We start from the raw sequence: 20,552 nt of genomic DNA on the forward strand, positions 1-20,552 counted from the left end.
TGAAAGGGGGGGGGGAGGTTTGAGTCGTGCATGTTTTTTTTTTCTTGCCTCCAAGACATGCTTCTGTCTAGTTTGGGCTGCATGCATTTTCCCAGGGTTTTTATCGGGTACGAATTTATTTTTCGTTCCTTACCCCCATCCATTTTTCTAATGCGGTCCGTCCCATACTTTCGTCTCAGCCGAGAAATCTTAAAACTTTAAACAGCATATCTTTACTTACCTTGCTTGTAAAAAATTGCACTGGCAAAATGCACCAAACCAGTCCTGCAATCGTACTATATGTGACTACTAGAGAAAAAGCTAAAAATCAATGTGTTTCAAGCATTGAGTGCAGAATGTAAACAATACCGGCCTCCCCGCTATTCCTTCACGAAAAACAACATTCTTTCTTAAAAATAATTTGCTTCAGCTATTTGCGGGCATTGGAAACTAATTATGTAATATGTTGGTCAATAATAAAATGACTATGACTAAAAAACACATACTTTTACCATTGGAGATGTCGGAGTTTAAATGAGCACAAAGCAAGCATTTTGAGAGGGAGGCTGTTTTTATTTCATGCTGTCATTTTTCTCCTTCTAGATCTAACGGCAGGAGTTGAGTTTGGTGAAACCGTTTTAACTTATCGGCAATTTGAATACGCCAGAAATGTAAGGAAAAAAATTCGGTTAAGTTTTGGTTTGAATCGGTTAATTACGCAACAATAAATAAATAAAACTTAAAGACACAAAAACACTAAATGTTAAAACTTTAACTTGAAAAATATGGTTGTAGCTATTTTTTTAACCTTTAAGATTTCAAACCAGTAAGTCATTTTACAGTTTGATATTTACCTGTTATAGACGCGGCAATAAGACAAACCTTTACAACCTCTCAATGCTTTCCGAGATAGCAATGTGACATCTGTGACGATTAAACATTTAACAGCCGTAATCTGCATAATAAGTTGCACCTGCAGGATTCGATGTGGTGCAATAACCGTATTCTACTTCGAATCGTAGGGGTGCAATAACCGTACTCCGTATTTTAGGGGTGCAATAACCGTATTCTACTTCGAATGGTAGGGGTGCAATAACCGTACTCTAGTTCGAATGGTAGGGGTGCAATAACCGTACTCTACTTCGAATAGTAGGGGTGCAATAACCGTACTCTACTTCAAATAGTAGGGGTGCCATAACCGTACTCCGTATTTTAGGGGTGCAATAACCGTACTCTACTTCGAATGGTAGGGGTACAATACACCTAAATATAAATACCCTAAATATGATAAGAAAAACATTCTTAACAACATCCCAAAAGTTCTCCAAAGTTCTCTTGGGGAAAAATCTCGAAATTTGACAATAAACAATTTCTTTTGTTGGATATATTGGATTATTTTGTGTTTCTCTATTGTTTTTGTTTTGAATTTTTTTATTTAAGGTGAAAACACGGTATGGAAATTATTTCTTTGACTCTTTCTTTTTCGACTTTCTTCCGCTCGCCATCTCGTCCAGTTTGGTATCCAATTTCCGCTGAAGATGAGCCTTCCGTGTCATGTCCGCACGTTGCGGTTTTCGCGGCGGAGCATGCGCCAACTGGTGTCTTGCGCGAATCTTGGCGTCTTTGCCGCACCCGTGGACTTCCGGTATATGATGTGATAAGCAAAATACCCGCGTACAACAAACGCACTTTTGTCCCAACAGCGAGATATTTTGTTTACAAGACTCAAACGCACATCTCGTGTCTAACTTTGAAAAAGTAGCAAGCAATGCTTCAAAACCTTCCTCGTTTTCACCGCCCGAATTCGCCGCTTTCTTTTTCGGTTTTCGTCTAGTTTCCTTTGATTCTTTGAGACGAGAGGTTTCGGCGCATACCTGTGGCTGACCGTCTTGTGCGCATGCTCTTTGCTTCTGTTCGCAGTGTAGAGTATGCAAGCTCAGGTTGGTGGTAGGGATGAGTTTTTTGCACAAGGGACATGTTCTTAACATATCATTGTCGTTGTGTGGTGGTTCTAGGAATAGAAAGACTAGTTGAATTTTTTCATATTCATTACCACTCTAAAATTAAAACCAAAAGGCGGTTAATTATCTTTTTACGGCATCTCATTTAGTTTTATCTTAAAATACAAATTATACACAGCGGTCTCCTATCAGTTGTGTCAATCAAAATATGAAGCCGCCCTCGGGTCTATATATATACATATATATTTGGGGAAGTGGGAGGTGGTTTTATCGAGTAATCATAGTTAATACCTTGAGTTGTTGGCGTGTTCTTGGCAGGCTTGCGGATTGTGATGTACCTTTCCTTGCCTTCGCCTCTACTCTCGTGCTCAAGGCCAAAGTCCTCAGCAATCGAATGCACCATAAACCGCTGCTGGTCGCTAAACGACGCAGGGAACTCCAGTACGTTTCTCTTACTGTCAGTCATGAAAGTCTGGACCCGCTCCTGTAGCGCTGCTCGCTTCTCAGCTTTACGGTCATCATCTACACGAGGCCTGCCGAGGTCTACCCCAGTCACTTTGTCAATGGCACTGTACCGGCCGGCATTGCACAGATGTACTGAAGCATCATGGGAAAGCCCACTATCGTGTTGAACAGCGGTTTGCGGTTGGAGAGCAGGAGACTGGGCTTTACTAAGCGGGTTTCTCTTACAACGAGCTGACTTCGATGTCTCTAGTAAGACTGCTTCATCTTTTACTCTGGTTACTGGAAGGCTAAATACGTCGCCGCCACGCAGTAGTATAGAGGGGTCTGTTTGAAGGGACTCCGCGTCAGCCGTCACATGGTCCGTCAGGTAGTCTACTGCTGACCGCACCTCGCCTTTCTCAGACATGTAATCTACAAGGGAGCGCAGGAAGGGGTGGTGGCTCACGGTCTCCGAGTCACAGATGATGGCCAGATGACGCCTGGCCCGTGTGATCGCCACGTTAATCCGCCGATCTTCCGCCAGGAAGCCAACCTCACCTGTAGACAAGTGCAGTCAACTCCTGCGGCCATTTACAGATAACAACTTTTACCCCCACTCTCCACCCTCTCAACGCTGTATGTATTAGTAACTAAGTGCAGCGTTGTGAGTAGAGATGTTGTAGGTCTATGCACGTTGCATGTTCATATGTTGGACGACAAGGTTTGGCCTGACAATGCTTCGTATTTGTGCCGACAGTCTTTTGTGTTTGGTTCGATAGTGCTTCGTGTTTGGTTCGACAGTTGTTTGTGTTTGGTTCGAAAATGCTTCGTGTTTGGTTCGACAGTTGTTTGTGTTTGGTTCGACAGTGCTTCGTGTTTGGTTCGACAGTTGTTTGTGTTTGGCCCGACAGTGCTTCGTGTCTGGCCCGAAAATGATTCGTGTTTGGACAAACAATGCACCTCTAGAGTTGGAGCGGACAAGTGACAGGATGACGGCTTCTTTCTCTCTGCCCTGAAACCCATCAACAGACTTGACCTCCACCGCAGGGTGTGAGGGGGAGAGGCGCTGACGCAACAGCTCAACCTACAGGAAGGAGATCAAACCACTGGGTCACCCCACAAGAAGGAGAAATATCCACTGGATCACCCTACAGGAAGTAGATATATCCACTGGGTCACCCTACAGGAAGGAGATAAAACAACCACAAGAAGGAGATAAAACCACTGGGTCAACCTACAGGAAGGAGATAAAACCACTGGGACCCTACAGGAAGAAGATAAAATAACACTGGGTCACCCCACAAGAAGGAAAAATATCCACTGGGTCACCCCACAGGAAGGAGTTATATACACTGGGTCACCTTACAGGAAGGAGATAAATACACTAGTCACTCCACAGGAAGGATATATATCCACTGGGTCACCCCACAGGAAGGAATTATATACACTGGGTCACCCTGGTCACAAGAAGGAGAAATAACACTGTCAATAAACAGGAAGGACATGAATGCAACATTTCCTACAAGAAGTATTACTGACACTGTGAAAAGTTTAAGCCAGATTTCACTTGTGATTTTTACCTGCAAATTGTATGGAGCTATTACAGCAATATCGCGCGGGTTCAAGCCAGCGTCAATCAGCGCAGTGACATGAGCGGTTACAATATCAGCCTCGCCCTCATTTCCTTTAGACAACTCATCTTCCACCTCCATCTCCAAGACATCACATCCAGCGGTGTCAATCATCAGGAGCGGTAGGCGTGTCTCGTCAGTATTGCGGATGTTTGGAAGATCGCAAAGCAAGTGAGTGGCTACAGACACATGGGCATCGAGACGACCGTTGTACAATTGGTCTGAAGACCACTTCATAATCGCCTCGTGCATTCTGGGAAATAATCATTTTCCTGGTCTACTACAGTGAACAACCGCATACACCTATTTCAAATTAGGTTGCACTCGGAAAATCTGTTTATCGTAACCTGCAGTGCTTCATGGGTATCAAGTAAATAAGCAAATAAGTGGAAATAAAATACAAATACAGGTTTCAAAAGCTGTAGAATTCTTTGTTCTTATGTAGAATTCTTTGTTCTTATTTGTTTCATATACACCGAACAATAACATCCTTTAGTCAAAATGCTTGCTGTACTATAGTTAACTATGATTCAACAATATCAATCAATTCCTTTCTTTCTTGTTATCACTCGTAAATCAATTTTGATTTACGAGAAATTTTGACAAAACCTTCATGTCCTACCTGTATTGGGTGGTGCTCCTACCTGTATTGGGTGGTGGTCCTACCTGTATTGGGTGGTGGTCCTACCTGTATTGGGTAATGGTCCATCCTGTATTGGGTGGTGGTCCTACCTGTATTGGGTGGCGGTCCTACCTGTATTGGGTAATGGTCCATCCTGTATTGGGTGGTGGTCCTACCTGTATTGGGTGGTGGTCCTACCTGTATTGGGTGGTGGTCCTACCTGTATTGGGTAATGGTCCATCCTGTATTGGGTAATGGTCCATCCTGTATTGGGTGGTGGTCCTACCTGTATTGGGTGGTGGTCCTACCTGTATTGGGTGGTGGTCCTACCTGTATTGGGTAATGGTCCATCCTGTATTGGGTAATGGTCCATCCTGTATTGGGTGGTGGTCCTACCTGTATTGGGTAATGGTCCATCCTGTATTGGGTGGTGGTCCTACCTGTATTGGGTAATGGTCCATCCTGTATTGGGTGGTGGTCCTACCTGTATTGGGTGGTGGTCCTACCTGTATTGGGTAATGGTCCATCCTGTATTGGGTAATGGTCCATCCTGTATTGGGTGGTGGTCCTACCTGTATTAGGTGGTGGTCCTACCTGTATTGGGTGGTGGTCCTACCTGTATTGGGTGGTGGTCCTACCTGTATTGGGTGGTGGTCCATCCTGTATTGGGTAATGGTCCATCCTGTATTGGGTGGTGGTCCTACCTGTATTAGGTGGTGGTCCTACCTGTATTGGGTGGTGGTCCTACCTGTATTGGGTGGTGGTCCTACCTGTATTGGGTAATGGTCCATCCTGTATTGGGTGGTGGTCCTACCTGTATTGGGTGGTGGTCCTACCTGTATTGGGTGGTGGTCCTACCTTATTGGGTGGTGGTCCTACCTGTATTGTGAGGTGGTCCTACCTGTATTGGGTGGTGGTCCTACCTGTATTGGGTAATGGTCCTACCTGTATTGGGTGGTGGTTCTACCTGTATTGGGTGGTGGTTCTACCTGTATTGGGTAATGGTCCATCCTGTATTGGGTAGTGGTCCTACCTGTATTGGGTGGTGGTCCTACCTGTATTGGGTAATGGTCCATCCTGATTTGGGTGGTGCTCCTACCTGTATTGGGTGGTGAGCATGTGCACAACTTTCTCTCCAAGCTGATGTACCACTCTCTCCATCAGAGTCACCTCAAGGCCATCCTTGGCAGCTTTAGGGGAGATGATGGTAGGAGGAAGCTGATGATGGTCTCCTGCCAGAATACACCTGCAAACCCAAGGAATATGTCAAACTGCCATGGAATACACAGACAGGATTTGGGTAGTAGAGTTTTAACTGCGTAGTAGAGTTTTATCAGTTTTACCTGGGTGCTCGTAGTAGAGTTTTACCTGGGTACTCTTAGTAAAGTTTTACGTGGGTGATCTTAGTAGAGTTTTACCTAGATTCTCTTAGTAAAGTTTTACCTGGGTGCTCTTAGTAGAGTTTTAAATGGGTGCTCTTAGTAGAGTTTTCCCTGGGTGCTCTTAGTAGAGTTTTATCTTGGTGTTCTTAGTAGAGTTTTACTTGGGTGCTCTTAGTAGAGTTTTACCTTGGTGCTCTTAGTAGAGTTTTACCTGGGTGCTATTAGTAAAGTTTTACCTGGGTGCTCTTAGTAGAGTTTTACCTGGGTGATCTTAGTAGAGTTTTATCTTGGTGATCTTAGTAGAGTTTCACCTAGGTGCTCTTAGTAGAGTTTTACGTGGGTGCTCTTAGTGCACTTTTACCTGGGTGCTTTTAGTAGAGTCTTACCTGGGTGCTCTTAGTAAAGTTTCACGTGGGTGCTCTTAGTAGAGTTTTACCTGGGTGATCTTAGTAAAGTTTTACCTGGGTGCTCTTAGTAGAGTTTTACCTTGTTGCTCTTAGTAGAGTTTTACCTGGGTGCTCTTAGTAGAGTTTTTCGGTGACCTTAGTAAAGTTTTACCTGGGTGATCTTAGTAGAGTTTTACCTTGGTGCTCTTAGTAGAGTTTTACCTGGGTGCTCTAAATAGAGTTTTACCTTGGTGCTCTTAGTAGAGTTTTACCTGGGTGATCTTAGTAGAGTTTTTCCTGGGTGATCTTAGTAAAATTGTACTTGGGTGCTCTCAGTAGAGTTTAACCTGGGTGCTCTTAGTAAAGTTTTACCTGGGTGCTCTCAGTAGAGTTTTACCTTGGTGCTTGTAGTAGAGTTTTACCTGGGTGCTCTTAGTAGAGTTTTACCTGGGTGCTCTTAGTAGAGTTTTACCTGGGTGCTCTTAGTAGAGTTTTACCTGGGTGCTCTTAGTAGAGTTTTACTTGGGTGCTCTTAGTAAAGTTTTACCTGGGTGCTCTTAGTAAAGTTTTAACTTGGTGCTCTTATTAGAGTTTTACCTGGGTGCTCTCAGTAAAGTTTTACCTGGGTGATCTTAGTAGAGTTTTACCTTGGTGCTCTCAGTAGAGTTTTACCTTGGTGCTTGTAGTAGAGTTTTACGTGGGTGCTCTTAGTAGAGTTTACCTGGGTGCTCTTAGTAGAGTTTTAACTTGGTGCTCTTATTAGAGTTTTACCTGGGTGCTCTCAGTAAAGTTTTACCTGGGTGATCTTAGTAGAGTTTACCTGGGTGCTCTTAGTAGAGTTTTACTTGGGTGCTCTTAGTAGAGTTTTACCTGGGTGCTCTTAGTAGAGTTTTACGTGGGTGCTCTTAGTAGAGTTTTACTTGGGTGCTCTTAGTAGAGTTTTACCTGGGTGCTCTAAATAGAGTTTTACCTTGGTGCTCTTAGTAGAGTTTTACCTGGGTGATCTTAGTAGAGTTTTTCCTGGGTGATCTTAGTAAAATTGTACTTGGGTGCTCTCAGTAGAGTTTAACCTGGGTGCTCTTAGTAGAGTTTTACCTGGGTGCTCTTAGTTAAGTTTTACGTGGGTGCTCTTAGTAGAGTTTTACCTGGGTGCTCTTAGTAGAGTTTTACTTGGGTACTCTTAGTAAAGTTTTACCTGGGTGCTCTTAGTAAAGTTTTAACTTGGTGATCTTAGTAGAGTTTCACCTAGGTGCTCTTAGTAGAGTTTTACGTGGGTGCTCTTAGTGCACTTTTACCTGGGTGCTTTTAGTAGAGTTTTACCTGGGTGCTCTTAGTAAAGTTTCACGTGGGTGCTCTTAGTAGAGTTTTACCTGGGTGATCTTAGTAAAGTTTTACCTGGGTGCTCTTAGTAGAGTTTTACCTTGTTGCTCTTAGTAGAGTTTTACCTGGGTGCTCTTAGTAGAGTTTTTCGGTGACCTTAGTAAAGTTTTACCTGGGTGATCTTAGTAGAGTTTTACCTTGGTGCTCTTAGTAGAGTTTTACCTGGGTGCTCTAAATAGAGTTTTACCTTGGTGCTCTTAGTAGAGTTTTACCTGGGTGATCTTAGTAGAGTTTTTCCTGGGTGATCTTAGTAAAATTGTACTTGGGTGCTCTCAGTAGAGTTTAACCTGGGTGCTCTTAGTAAAGTTTTACCTGGGTGCTCTCAGTAGAGTTTTACCTTGGTGCTTGTAGTAGAGTTTTACCTGGGTGCTCTTAGTAGAGTTTTACCTGGGTGCTCTTAGTAGAGTTTTACCTGGGTGCTCTTAGTAGAGTTTTACCTGGGTGCTCTTAGTAGAGTTTTACTTGGGTGCTCTTAGTAAAGTTTTACCTGGGTGCTCTTAGTAAAGTTTTAACTTGGTGCTCTTATTAGAGTTTTACCTGGGTGCTCTCAGTAAAGTTTTACCTGGGTGATCTTAGTAGAGTTTTACCTTGGTGCTCTCAGTAGAGTTTTACCTTGGTGCTTGTAGTAGAGTTTTACGTGGGTGCTCTTAGTAGAGTTTACCTGGGTGCTCTTAGTAGAGTTTTAACTTGGTGCTCTTATTAGAGTTTTACCTGGGTGCTCTCAGTAAAGTTTTACCTGGGTGATCTTAGTAGAGTTTACCTGGGTGCTCTTAGTAGAGTTTTACTTGGGTGCTCTTAGTAGAGTTTTACCTGGGTGCTCTTAGTAGAGTTTTACGTGGGTGCTCTTAGTAGAGTTTTACTTGGGTGCTCTTAGTAGAGTTTTACCTGGGTGCTCTAAATAGAGTTTTACCTTGGTGCTCTTAGTAGAGTTTTACCTGGGTGATCTTAGTAGAGTTTTTCCTGGGTGATCTTAGTAAAATTGTACTTGGGTGCTCTCAGTAGAGTTTAACCTGGGTGCTCTTAGTAGAGTTTTACCTGGGTGCTCTTAGTAGAGTTTTACCTGGGTGCTCTTAGTAGAGTTTTACCTGGGTGCTCTTAGTAGAGTTTTACCTGGGTGCTCTTAGTAGAGTTTTACTTGGGTGCTCTTAGTAAAGTTTTACCTGGGTGCTCTTAGTAAAGTTTTAACTTGGTGCTCTTATTAGAGTTTTACCTGGGTGCTCTCAGTAAAGTTTTACCTGGGTGATCTTAGTAGAGTTTTACCTTGGTGCTCTCAGTAGAGTTTTACCTTGGTGCTTGTAGTAGAGTTTTACGTGGGTGCTCTTATGAGAGTTTTACCTGGGTGCTCTCAGTAAAGTTTTACCTGGGTGATCTTAGTAGAGTTTACCTGGGTGCTCTTAGTAGAGTTTTACTTGGGTGCTCTTAGTAGAGTTTTACCTGGGTGCTCTTAGTAGAGTTTTACGTGGGTGCTCTTAGTAGAGTTTTACTTGGGTGCTCTTAGTAGAGTTTTACCTGGGTGCTCTTAGTAAAGTTTTATGTGGGTGGTCTTAGTAGAGTTTTACCTTGGTGCTCGTAGTAGAGGTATCCAGCAACTTGCCTCTAGTGCCTGTGCAGCCTCGTCAATGACCACCAGGTCAAAATGATCTTCCTTTAAAAGCCCCAAGGGCCCGGTATCTCCGGCACTGGTATTGGTTGCCAAGACAACCTCGACACCTGTCAATATCTCTCGCATTGCTTTTTCTTCTCTGTCTCTAAGTTCTTTTCTGAGCACTTTTATCTCCTGTCGTAGTTGTCTTCTCTCTGCGGGTTTTGACTTGCATGATTTTTTCTGTTGAAGATGTGGAAGTTAAGGTTACAACAATCTGCATCCCCAAAAGTGAAGAGTGTTGATCGCAGACAGATGCTTAGAGAGATATTAATATTACGAGAGGAATGAGGTAAACATAGAGATGTTTTGTTTCTTATGTACTTTTATAAAGTAAGGATCATTTTTCTATATCCTGTCTCAAACATTCGATGGATTTGAAAAACAGAAAATTTTTTAAAGGTTTACACATGCAAAAAAAAATAATAACTCAATTAAACTCATTTACTACATACCATGGTGAGATCAATGTCCCGTCGAACGTCTTGAACGATGGCGGTTGAACTGGATGATGAAAGAATGGCATCTAAAGAGTGCTGCTGTATGTCCTTCAGCAGGCGGGCAGGATGACCAAGACGAACAACCTGCACAAATAAGACAAGTGAGATGACCAAGACGAACAACCTGCACAAATAGGACAAGTGAGATGAACAAGACAAACAACCTGTACAAATAGGACAAGTGAGGTGACCAAGACAAGCAACCTGTACAATAGGACAAGTGAGGTGACAAACAACCTGTACAAATAGGACAAGTGAAGTGATCAAGACAAACAACCTGTACAAATAGGACAAGTGAGATGACCAAGACGAACAACCTGCACAAATAAGACAAGTGAGATGACCAAGACAAACAACCTGTACAAATAGGACAAGTGAGATGACCAAGACGAACAACCTGCACAAATAAGACAAGTGAGATGACCAAGACGAACAACCTGTACAAATAGGACAAGTGAGATGACCAAGACGAACAACCTGCACAAATAAGACAAGTGAGATGACCAAGACGAACAACCTGCACAAATAGGAAAAGTGAGGTGACCAAGACGAACAACCTGCACAAATAAGACAAGTGAGATGACCGAGACGAACAACCTGCACAAATAGGAAAAGTGAGGTGACCAAGGTTAACAACCTGCACAAATAAGACAAGTGAGATGACCGAGACGAACAACCTGCACAAATAGGAAAAGTGAGGTGACCAAGGTTAACAACCTATACAAATGGGACAAGTGAGGTGACCAAGACAAACAACCTGTACAAATAGGACAAGTGAGGTGACAAACAACCTGTACAAATAGGACAAGTGAGATGACCAAGACAAACAACCTGTACAAATAGGACAAGTGAGGTGACCAAGACAAACAACCTGTACAAATAGGACAAGTGAGGTGACAAACAACCTGTACAAATAGGACAAGTGAGATGACCAAGACAAACAACCTGTACAAATAGGAGAAGTGAGATGACCAAGACAAACAACCTATACAAATAGGACAAGTGAGATGACCAAGACAAACAACCTATACAAATAGGACAAGTGAGGTGACAAACAACCTGTACAAATAGGACAAGTGAGATGACCAAGACAAACAACCTGTACAAATAGGAGAAGTGAGATGACCAAGACAAACAACCTATACAAATAGGACAAGTGAGATGACCAAGACAAACAACCTATACAAATAGGACAAGTGAGGTGACAAACAACCTGTACAAATAGGACAAGTGAGATGACCAAGACGAACAACCTGTACAAATAGGACAAGTGAGGTGACCAAGACGAACAACCTGTACAAATAGGACAAGTGAGATGACCAAGACAAACAACCTGTACAAATAGGACAAGTGAGATGACCAAGACAAACAACCTGTACAAATAGGACAAGTGAGGTGACCAAGACAAACAACCTATACAAATAGGACAAGTGAGATGACAAACAACCTGTACAAATAGGACAAGTGAGGTGACCAAGACAAACAACCTATACCAATAGGACAAGTGAGGTGACAAACAACCTGTACAAATAGGACAAGTGAGGTGACAAACAACCTGTACAAATAGGACAAGTGAGGTGACCAAGACAAACAACCAGTACAAATAGGACAAATGAGATGACCAAGGTTAACAACCTGTACAAATAGGACTAGTGAGATGACCAAGACAAACAACCTGTACAAATAGAACAAGTGAGGTGACCGAGACAAACAACCTATACAAATAGGACAAGTGAGGTAACCAAGACAAACAACCTGTACAAATAGGACAAGTGAGATGACCAAGACGAACAACCTGTACAAATAGGACAAGTGAGATGACCAAGACAAACAACCTGTACAAATAGGACAAGTGAGGTGACCAATTTGAACAACCTGTACAAATAGGACAAGTGAGATGACCAAGACAAGGAACCTGTACAAATAGAACAAGTGAGATGACCAGGACGAACAACCTGTACAAATAGGACAAGTGAGATGACCAAGACAAACAACCTGTACAAATAGCACAAGTGAGATGACCAGGACAAACAACCTGTACAAATAGGACAAGTGAGATGACCAGGACAAACAACCTGTACAAATAGGACAAGTGAGGTGACCAAGACAAACAACCTGTATAAATAGGACAAGTGAGGTGACCAAGACAAACAACCTGTACAAATAGGACAAGTGAGATGACCAAGACAAACAACCTGTACAAATAGGACAAGTGAGATGACCAAGACGAACAATCTGTACAAATAAGACAAGTAAGATGACCAAGACAAACAACCTGTACAAATAGGACAAGTGAGATGACCAAGGTTAACAACCTGTACAAATAGGACAAGTGAGATGACCAAGACAAACAACCTGTACAAATAGGAGAAGTGAGATGACCAAGACAAACAACCTATACAAATAGGACAAGTGAGATGACCAAGACAAACAACCTATACAAATAGGACAAGTGAGGTGGCAAACAACCTGTACAAATAGGACAAGTGAGATGACCAAGACGAACAACCTGTACAAATAGGACAAGTAAGGTGACCAAGACGAACAACCTGTACAAATAAGACAAGTGAGATGACCAAGACAAACAACCTGTACAAATAGGACAAGTGAGATGACCAAGACAAACAACCTGTACAAATAGGACAAATGAGATGACCATGACAAACAACCTGTACAAATAGGACAAGTCAGGTGACCAAGATAAACAACCTGTACAAATAGGACAAGTGAGATGACCAAGACAAACAACCTATACAAATAGGACAAGTGAGATGACCAAGACAAACAACCAATACAAATAGGACAAGTGAGATGACCAAGACAAACAACCTGTACAAATAGGACAAGTGAGATGACCAAGACAAGCAACCTGTACAAATAGGACAAGTGAGATGACCAAGACAAACAACCTGTACAATTAGGACAAGTGAGATGACCAAGTCAAACAACCTGTACAAATAGGACAAGTGAGGTGACCAATTTGAACAACCTGTACAAATAGGACAAGTGAGATGACCAAGACAAGGAACCTGTACAAATAGAACAAGTGAGATGACCAGGACGAACAACCTGTACAAATAGGACAAGTGAGATGACCAAGACAAACAACCTGTACAAATAGGACAAGTGAGGTGACCAAGGTGAACAACCTGTACAAATAGGACAAGTGAGATGACCAAGACAAACAACATGTACAAATAGACCATTGAGGTGACCAAGGTTAACAACCTGTACAAATAGAACAAGTGAGATGACCAGGACGAACAACCTGTACAAATAGGACAAGTGAGATGACCAAGACGAACAACCTGTACAAATAGGACAAGTGAGGTGACCAAGACAAACAACCTGTACAAATAGGACAAGTGAGATGACCAAGACGAACAACCTGTACAATAGGATGAGTAAGGTGACCAAGACAAACAACCTTTACAAATAGGACATGTGAGGTGACCAAGACAAACAACCTGTACAAATAGGACAAGTGAGATGACCAAGACAAACAACCTGCACAAATAGGACAAGTGAGATGACCAAGACAAACAACTTGTACAATAGGAAGAGTAAGGTGACCAAGACAAGGAACCTGTACAAATAGAACAAGTGAGATGACCAAGACAAACAACCTGTACAAATAGGACAAGTGAGGTGACCAAGATGAACAACCTGTACAAATAGGACAAGTGAGATGACCAAGACGAACAACCTGTACAAATAGGACAAGTGAGATGACCAAGACAAACAACCTGTACAAAAAGGACAAGTGAGATGACCAAGACGAACAACCTGTACAAATAGGACAAGTGAGGTGACCAAGATGAACAACCTGTACAAATAGGACAAGTGAGATGACCAAGACGAACAACCTGTACAATAGGACAAGTGAGGTGACCAAGACAAACAACCTGTACAAATAGGACATGTGAGGTGACCAAGACAAACAACCTGTACAAATAGGACAAGTGAGATGACCAAGACAAACAACCTGTACAAATAGGACAAGTGAGGTGACCAAGACAAACAACCTGTACAAATAGGACATGTGAGGTGACCAAGACAAACAACCTGTACAAATAGGACAAGTGAGGTGACCAAGACAAACAACCTGTACAAATAGGAAAAGTGAGATGACCAAGACAAACAACCTGCACAAATAGGACAAGTGAGATGACCAAGGTTAACAACCTGTACAAATAGGACAAGTGAGATGACCAAGACAAACAACCTGTACAAATAGGAGAAGTGAGATGACCAAGACAAACAACCTGTATAAATAGGACAAGTGAGATGACCAAGACAAACAACCTATACAAATAGGACAAGTGAGGTGACAAACAACCTGTACAAATAGGACAAGTGAGATGACCAAGACGAACAACCTGTACAAATAGGACAAGTGAGGTGACCAAGACGAACAACCTGTACAAATAGGAAAAGTGAGATGACCAAGACAAACAACCTGCACAAATAGGACAAGTGAGATGACCAAGACAAACAACCTGTACAAATAGGACAAGTGAGATTACCAAGACAAACAACCTGTACAAATAGGACAAGTGAGATGACCAAGACGAACAACCTGTACAAATAGGACAAGTGAGGTGACCAAGATGAACAACCTGTACAAATAGGACAAGTGAGATGACCAAGACGAACAACCTGTACAATAGGACAAGTGAGGTGACCAAGACAAACAACCTGTACAAATAGGACATGTGAGATGACCAAGACGAACAACCTGTACAAATAGGACAAGTGAGGTGACCAAGATGAACAACCTGTACAAATAGGACAAGTGAGATGACCAGGATGAACAACCTGTACAAATAGGACAAGTGAGATGACCAAGACAAACAACCTGTACAAATAGGACAAGTGAGATGACCAAGACAAACAACCTGTATAAATAGGACAAGTGAGGTGACCAAGGTTAACAACCTGTACAAATAGGACAAGTGAGATGACCAGGATGAACAACCTGTAGAAATAGGACAAGTGAGATGACCAAGACAAACAACCTGCACAAATAGGACAAGTGAGATGACCAAGACGAACAACCTGTACAAATAGGACAAGTGAGGTGACCAAGATGAACAACCTGTACAAATAGGACAAGTGAGATGACCAGGATGAACAACCTGTACAAATAGGACAAGTGAGATGACCAAGACAAACAACCTGTACAAATAGGACAAGTGAGATGACCAAGACAAACAACCTGTATAAATAGGACAAGTGAGGTGACCAAGGTTAACAACCTGTACAAATAGGACAAGTGAGATGACCAGGATGAACAACCTGTACAAATAGGACAAGTGAGATGACCAAGACAAACAACCTGCACAAATAGGACAAGTGAGATGACCAAGACGAACAACCTGTACAAATAGGACAAGTGAGAGGACAAATGAAGTCCTACCTTTGCCTTACTTCTGGCCAGCTTTTCAACCAAGTTATCAACAGCAATATTTGAAGGAGCACAAGCAAGAACCTGAGAACAATAAGGACATGTACTATATTATAAGTCATAATGTGCTCATTACTTTTGATATTTTATGTCATAATGTACTGAACAATAAGAACGTGTCATCTAATGTGTTGAACAATAAGAACGTGTCATCTAATGTACAGAACAATAAGAGCATGCCATCTATTGTACTGAACAATAAGAACATGTCATCTAATGTACTCAACAATGAGAACATGTCATCTATAGTACTCAACAATAACAGCATGTCATCTAATGTACTCAAAAATCAGAACATGCCATCTAATGTACTCAACAACAATGAACATTATAATGTGCTTTATACTTCATCTTATTATCTTAAATAATAAGAGTCCAAGCTATTTCAAAAGCACTTGCACACCAAGAACTGCATAACACGCCCAGCCAGTGCAATAAACAGATACCATTATTCACATTGTCAATGGGGTCATGTTGCCACTCAAGTCAATCATTTTATCAATCAACTGATGATCTATTTATCACAATTCCATATTTCTTGGTCGCCTGGAGTATGACATGTTTTACCTTCATTCCACATTTCTTGGTCGCCTGGAGTATGACATGTTTTACCTTCATTCCACATTTCTTGGTCGCCTGGAGTATGACATGTTTTACCTTCATTCCATATTTCTTGGTCCCCTGGAGTATGACATGTTTTACCTTCATTCCACATTTCTTGGTCGCCTGGAGTATGACATGTTTTACCTTCATTCCACATTTCTTGGTCGCCTGGAGTATAATTTCTACCACTGTTGTTGTCTTGCCTGTCCCAGGTGGGCCATGGATGACAGCTACCTCTGGCTGCCGCAGGGCAAAACCGACTGCTTCTCTCTGAGAAAGGTCCAGTGAAGTGTTAAACAGTTCCATCTCATCTTCATTGCCAAAATATATGGATTGCAATGGACAGCCCATTGAAACCCGTCCAAACAGGACATCTATTAGATGCGAGGCTCTGCCACTCCTATACTTTGTTAGTTCACCCATCGCACTATGAGAAATAAATTGGTAGACAACATTAAAAACCAAAGAATTTTGAAAAGACCAAGGTTCTTAACATCTAAAACAGTATAATGCAATCTTAATAAATAGCATGTACACTAGTATCACATAAAAGATGCAGGCAAAACATTGCACTAATGTTGGTATTATCATTACAAAGTTTTAAAAAATCCATAATCTGTGACTTTTTTATTCTATTTTTGGGCTGTTAGATACATATTAAGCTAAATATTTGACTTATGCTTTAACTTACAATGATTTAAATAATGCTTACCAGAGCAACATGTCAAAGGCATCTAAACACTAAAATCTAAATTATTTTCCAAAATAAAATGTTGCATCACAAAAGACACAGCAGGCAAAATAAGGTAATAATTTGCCATTTCACCTTTTTATTCGTTTGTATGTGACGTCATTAGCCAGCTTGCTAAGAGTTGAAGAGAATTTCTATGATCTTAATAGTAAGTGATATTATAATCTGCTATTTACCATTTAATTCTTTTGTATGTGACATCATTAGCCAGCTTGCTAAGTCTATATAGGCCATCATCGTCGATCTCATCAGTGTCAACAGCATCATCAAATGCAACTGTTATCCCATTGTCAGTGACACGAGTCACTATTCCTGAACATAGTTCTTCTGCAATTGCACTTTTGCCAGAGGCACTCACACCAACAATATCTCCTGGAAATAATTTATATGCTGATGGATATGGCCATTTTTGCTAGATACCACAGTATGTTTTTGTGTATTTCGGGCCCTAAATCAACAAAAAAATTCTGTAATAAAATAAAAACTTTGTTATGAATGAGGATTTATACAACGACACTTGTAAATTGTGTGTCTGATTGGTCAAGGGTCCATTTGTTATTAGAGGACACATGCACGCTTGGAATCCTCATGCCACATGCTTTCCAAAAACTAGATTGTAACATAAGAAAACATTTTTATTGTTCTATAAAACAAATAGATCTCATTTTTTTGTGCGTCCACTAATAGATGCACAGAAGACGTCACAGCATGTTAGGGTTAGTACTTTTTTGTTCATGACACGCTGTGACATCATATGTGCATCTAACAAAATGAGATCTATTTGTTAAGTAAAGTTTTTTGCAATTACCAAAATTCTGGGGCCGGTTCCTGAAAAGCCGATTTGCGCTAACCCAGGGTTAAATTAACCCTAACCCACAATTAAATTTTTACCCCCAGATTAGTTCCGTTCCCGAAACGCTGGTTAGCGCTAACTCTGGGTCAGTTTGGAGGTAAAATCTAATCCTGCTCGTGAGGTGGGTTAACTCGCTAACCCACTGTTTAGTTGGCGAAACACAGGCCTCCCAAACTTTGTAGTAGAACTAAAGCTTCATAAAATAAAGTTGTCGACAAAAAAGACGTTACACAAAACAATGTAGGGATCGAATATCCTAACATTTCGCTTTATTATGTGACCTTCGTTGCGTTGCTGACTTGAAAATTGTGCTGGGACAGACAGAAAGTTACATGAAATTTATACTTGAAATATATCTATCTCGCTAGTGTCACGCACCAACTCGAATCCTGCAAATGACACTTTTTTGGCCATGAAATGGTGGTAATTACAGGTGATGTAGAGGTGTTTTGGGGCTTTTCTGCGAAAATAAAATCCCCAAAGGTAAATTTAAGTTACTTTCTGTTGATATACTGGGTACCCTGTGTGGATTTTACTCCTCAAACCAGTTTTTCACTCGTTTAATCCAGGGTTAGTAATTCGGGGGATTACATGGCTTTCGGAAACGGTGAGTTATCCGTCGGTTAGCTAACCTACGATTAGCGAATTTTAACCCGGGATTAGGCGCTGATCGAGGGTTAAGTTAATCGGCCTTCCAGGAACCGGCCCCTGGTGCGCACATGTCATTTTTTACGCGCTGACGCGGTGGTGAAGTAAAAAAAAAAAAAAACAGATCTACAACTGCTTACTTTGTTGCATTTAACTGCCAAAAGCAGGTTAGCGCTGCCAGAAAGCAGGTAAGCGCTTATCCACGGATAAATATATCGAGACATTTGATTGGATAACAACCTTATTTATCTCTGGGTTAGTGTTAACCTGCTTTCTAGGGACCCGGCCCAGATCATCTAGTCATATTGATAACAGGCCGACTTCCCAAAAACTTACAATAAAAAGGAATAACTCCGTCATTGTTTGGGCAACTACACGATAGAAAACAAATACTATTCACTACTTACCGGTGGTAATACGGTGAGAAGGCAGCTTATTATCGCCACCCGGCCTTAATCTCTCGAACGTTAGCAGACTCCGGCCATATAACCCCGTACATCTATTCCTTATTGATAGCTTGAGGACGCACACCCCTCGCTTTTGAAGCTCCGCCGGACTGATGTTTGTTTGAAAGGCCCTGGCTTCGTCAACCTCAGCTTTTCGCTCGATACTAAGCAATGCTAAAGTCTTCTTCGCGAATTTCTCTACGTCCTCCATCTTGGATTTGTTGTTCTTTAGGGAAAAGCCGCTGAGGCGAGTTCGTGCCTAAGCCACAGGAAGACCGCATTTGTTACCTCTTTTCTGGTGTACTCTCTCAGCGGGAATGCCATTTCCTCTTTTCCCTGGTGAAAGGCCACCTTATCTAAAAGCAAATCCATGACTAGAATAGATCAGATGAGAACGGAGTTTTGACAAGAAAAAATTGGCTAGCCCAAGGGTCGAACTGATCAGAGAAGACTGAAAAAAAAAAAAAAATAGACCATACTTCCAGATATCCGCTGAAACATCGTATGGTACGGCCAGGCTGGAGATTTTGGCCCCAGCATCGCTATCTAGCGAACTGTACAATAAACAAGTACCAAAGGCGGAGGCACTGACCAGGTTCCTAGCCCTGTCTTATAAGGTTACGCCACGCACAGCTTGCTGTGACGTAGAGTGAAAAATATGAAGGTCTTTTTTTGCAGTTAGTCTCTTTTTGGGAGCGATGTCATTATGCTCAGCGCGCTCTCAATCTATGTTTATCCTATCACGCGCAGGGTTATTCGGGGACCACAGGGTCTCTTCCTGGATATGTCTTCTTTTACGAGAAGAGGCAACAAAAAGCAACTGAAATATCCAGAAATGTATGCGATTTGTTCTCGCCAAAAAGGACGACGGAGCCCGCTATAGAAATATTCGAGTTCCCCCCTCTTTCTCGGGGGGTAAACGCTCGAAGTCGTGTCCAAATTGCAGTCGAAGAGTTCTCCCTCGTTCTAATTTTTAGGCAACACTTTAGTTGTTAAAGTTACCATTTCACAATTAAACCATCACTGTTTATCAAAATTTCACGGAGAGGCGGTGGGTGGGGGGGAGTTGCGTAGTGAGTGGATCGTATGCGATTCATGTCTTAGTGGAGTAGATAAGTACCCCATTTAAGACATGAACACTGTTTTAATGCGGTCAGTTCTAACAAATACCACCTCACAGAATAACTCAACATCTAATAACATAAGGGAATGTGCAATAAATATCAGGGCTTCGAGTAATGAAAAATTACGTAGGACTCCCCGCCCCCTCCCCCCTCCAACAGCGTCAAGTTTAGTTTTACCCCTTCCTGTTCTTTAGAAATTGCGAAGACCCCGCCGCCTTCCTGCATTCCGCCTGTACTCACTTGCTTCCTGATGCATTCGAATAAACCACCAAATGTCCGGGAAACAGCTATTGAAAAATTTTATCTTGCCTACATACAATTTAAGGACCAAAAAGCACAAAGCGTTATATTGGAGAATCTAAGAATTTTCTTTTTCTGGAAATGGTGAAAGCAATTTTCTTCTTTCTGTCTAATAAATAACATGGATTGAGTAATTAAAAATGGTTAACACAGGCCCATACACCTGAGATTGTTGTACGCGGGGTTTTTATTTTCATCTAAGGGATACCTCCCCTTAATGCGTGACAAATCTTCCCTTTGTCGTCTTGGTGTGGCCGCTAGAATATGGGTACTTACGGGAAGACCGCTTTCTGAGTTTGAGCTCAGGCTACTGGGGAACATCAAAAGAAGCAACGAGCTCATTTTGCCGATAAGGGTTTAGATATATAGCGATTTATAGAACAGAACGGCCCTTAGTGAGACTGCAAAGAGGTCCTCAAAGTTTGCATCGATT

At 41.8% G+C, this 20,552-nt stretch overlaps 1 protein-coding gene across 2 annotated transcripts; it reads right to left on the reverse strand.

The window, feature by feature from the left end:
- Nucleotides 1-531: 531 nt before the first annotated feature.
- Nucleotides 532-18,934, reverse strand: LOC5509393 (DNA-binding protein SMUBP-2). 2 transcript variants are annotated; one of them, XM_048725045.1, is made up of 11 exons: nt 18,657-18,934; nt 16,925-17,120; nt 16,142-16,424; nt 15,347-15,418; nt 9,883-10,011; nt 9,345-9,610; nt 5,737-5,883; nt 3,965-4,268; nt 3,345-3,468; nt 2,232-2,942; nt 532-1,990 (listed from the first exon to the last, which is right to left on the reverse strand). In XM_048725045.1, the coding sequence occupies exons 1-11, from the start codon at nt 18,904-18,906 to the stop codon at nt 1,440-1,442; spliced, it is 3,033 nt and encodes a 1,010-aa protein (XP_048581002.1). In that variant the 5' UTR covers nt 18,907-18,934; the 3' UTR covers nt 532-1,439. The 2 variants fall into 2 exon arrangements, with proteins under 2 accessions (XP_048581002.1, XP_048581003.1); XM_048725046.1 differs by lacking the exons at nt 16,142-16,424; nt 16,925-17,120; nt 18,657-18,934 and adding an exon at nt 15,962-16,135.
- Between the last annotated feature and the right edge of the window lie 1,618 nt (nt 18,935-20,552).

The sequence above is a fragment of the Nematostella vectensis genome, chromosome 3 (genome assembly GCF_932526225.1).
Source record: "Nematostella vectensis chromosome 3, jaNemVect1.1, whole genome shotgun sequence".
Classification (NCBI taxonomy): domain Eukaryota; kingdom Metazoa; phylum Cnidaria; class Anthozoa; order Actiniaria; family Edwardsiidae; genus Nematostella; species Nematostella vectensis.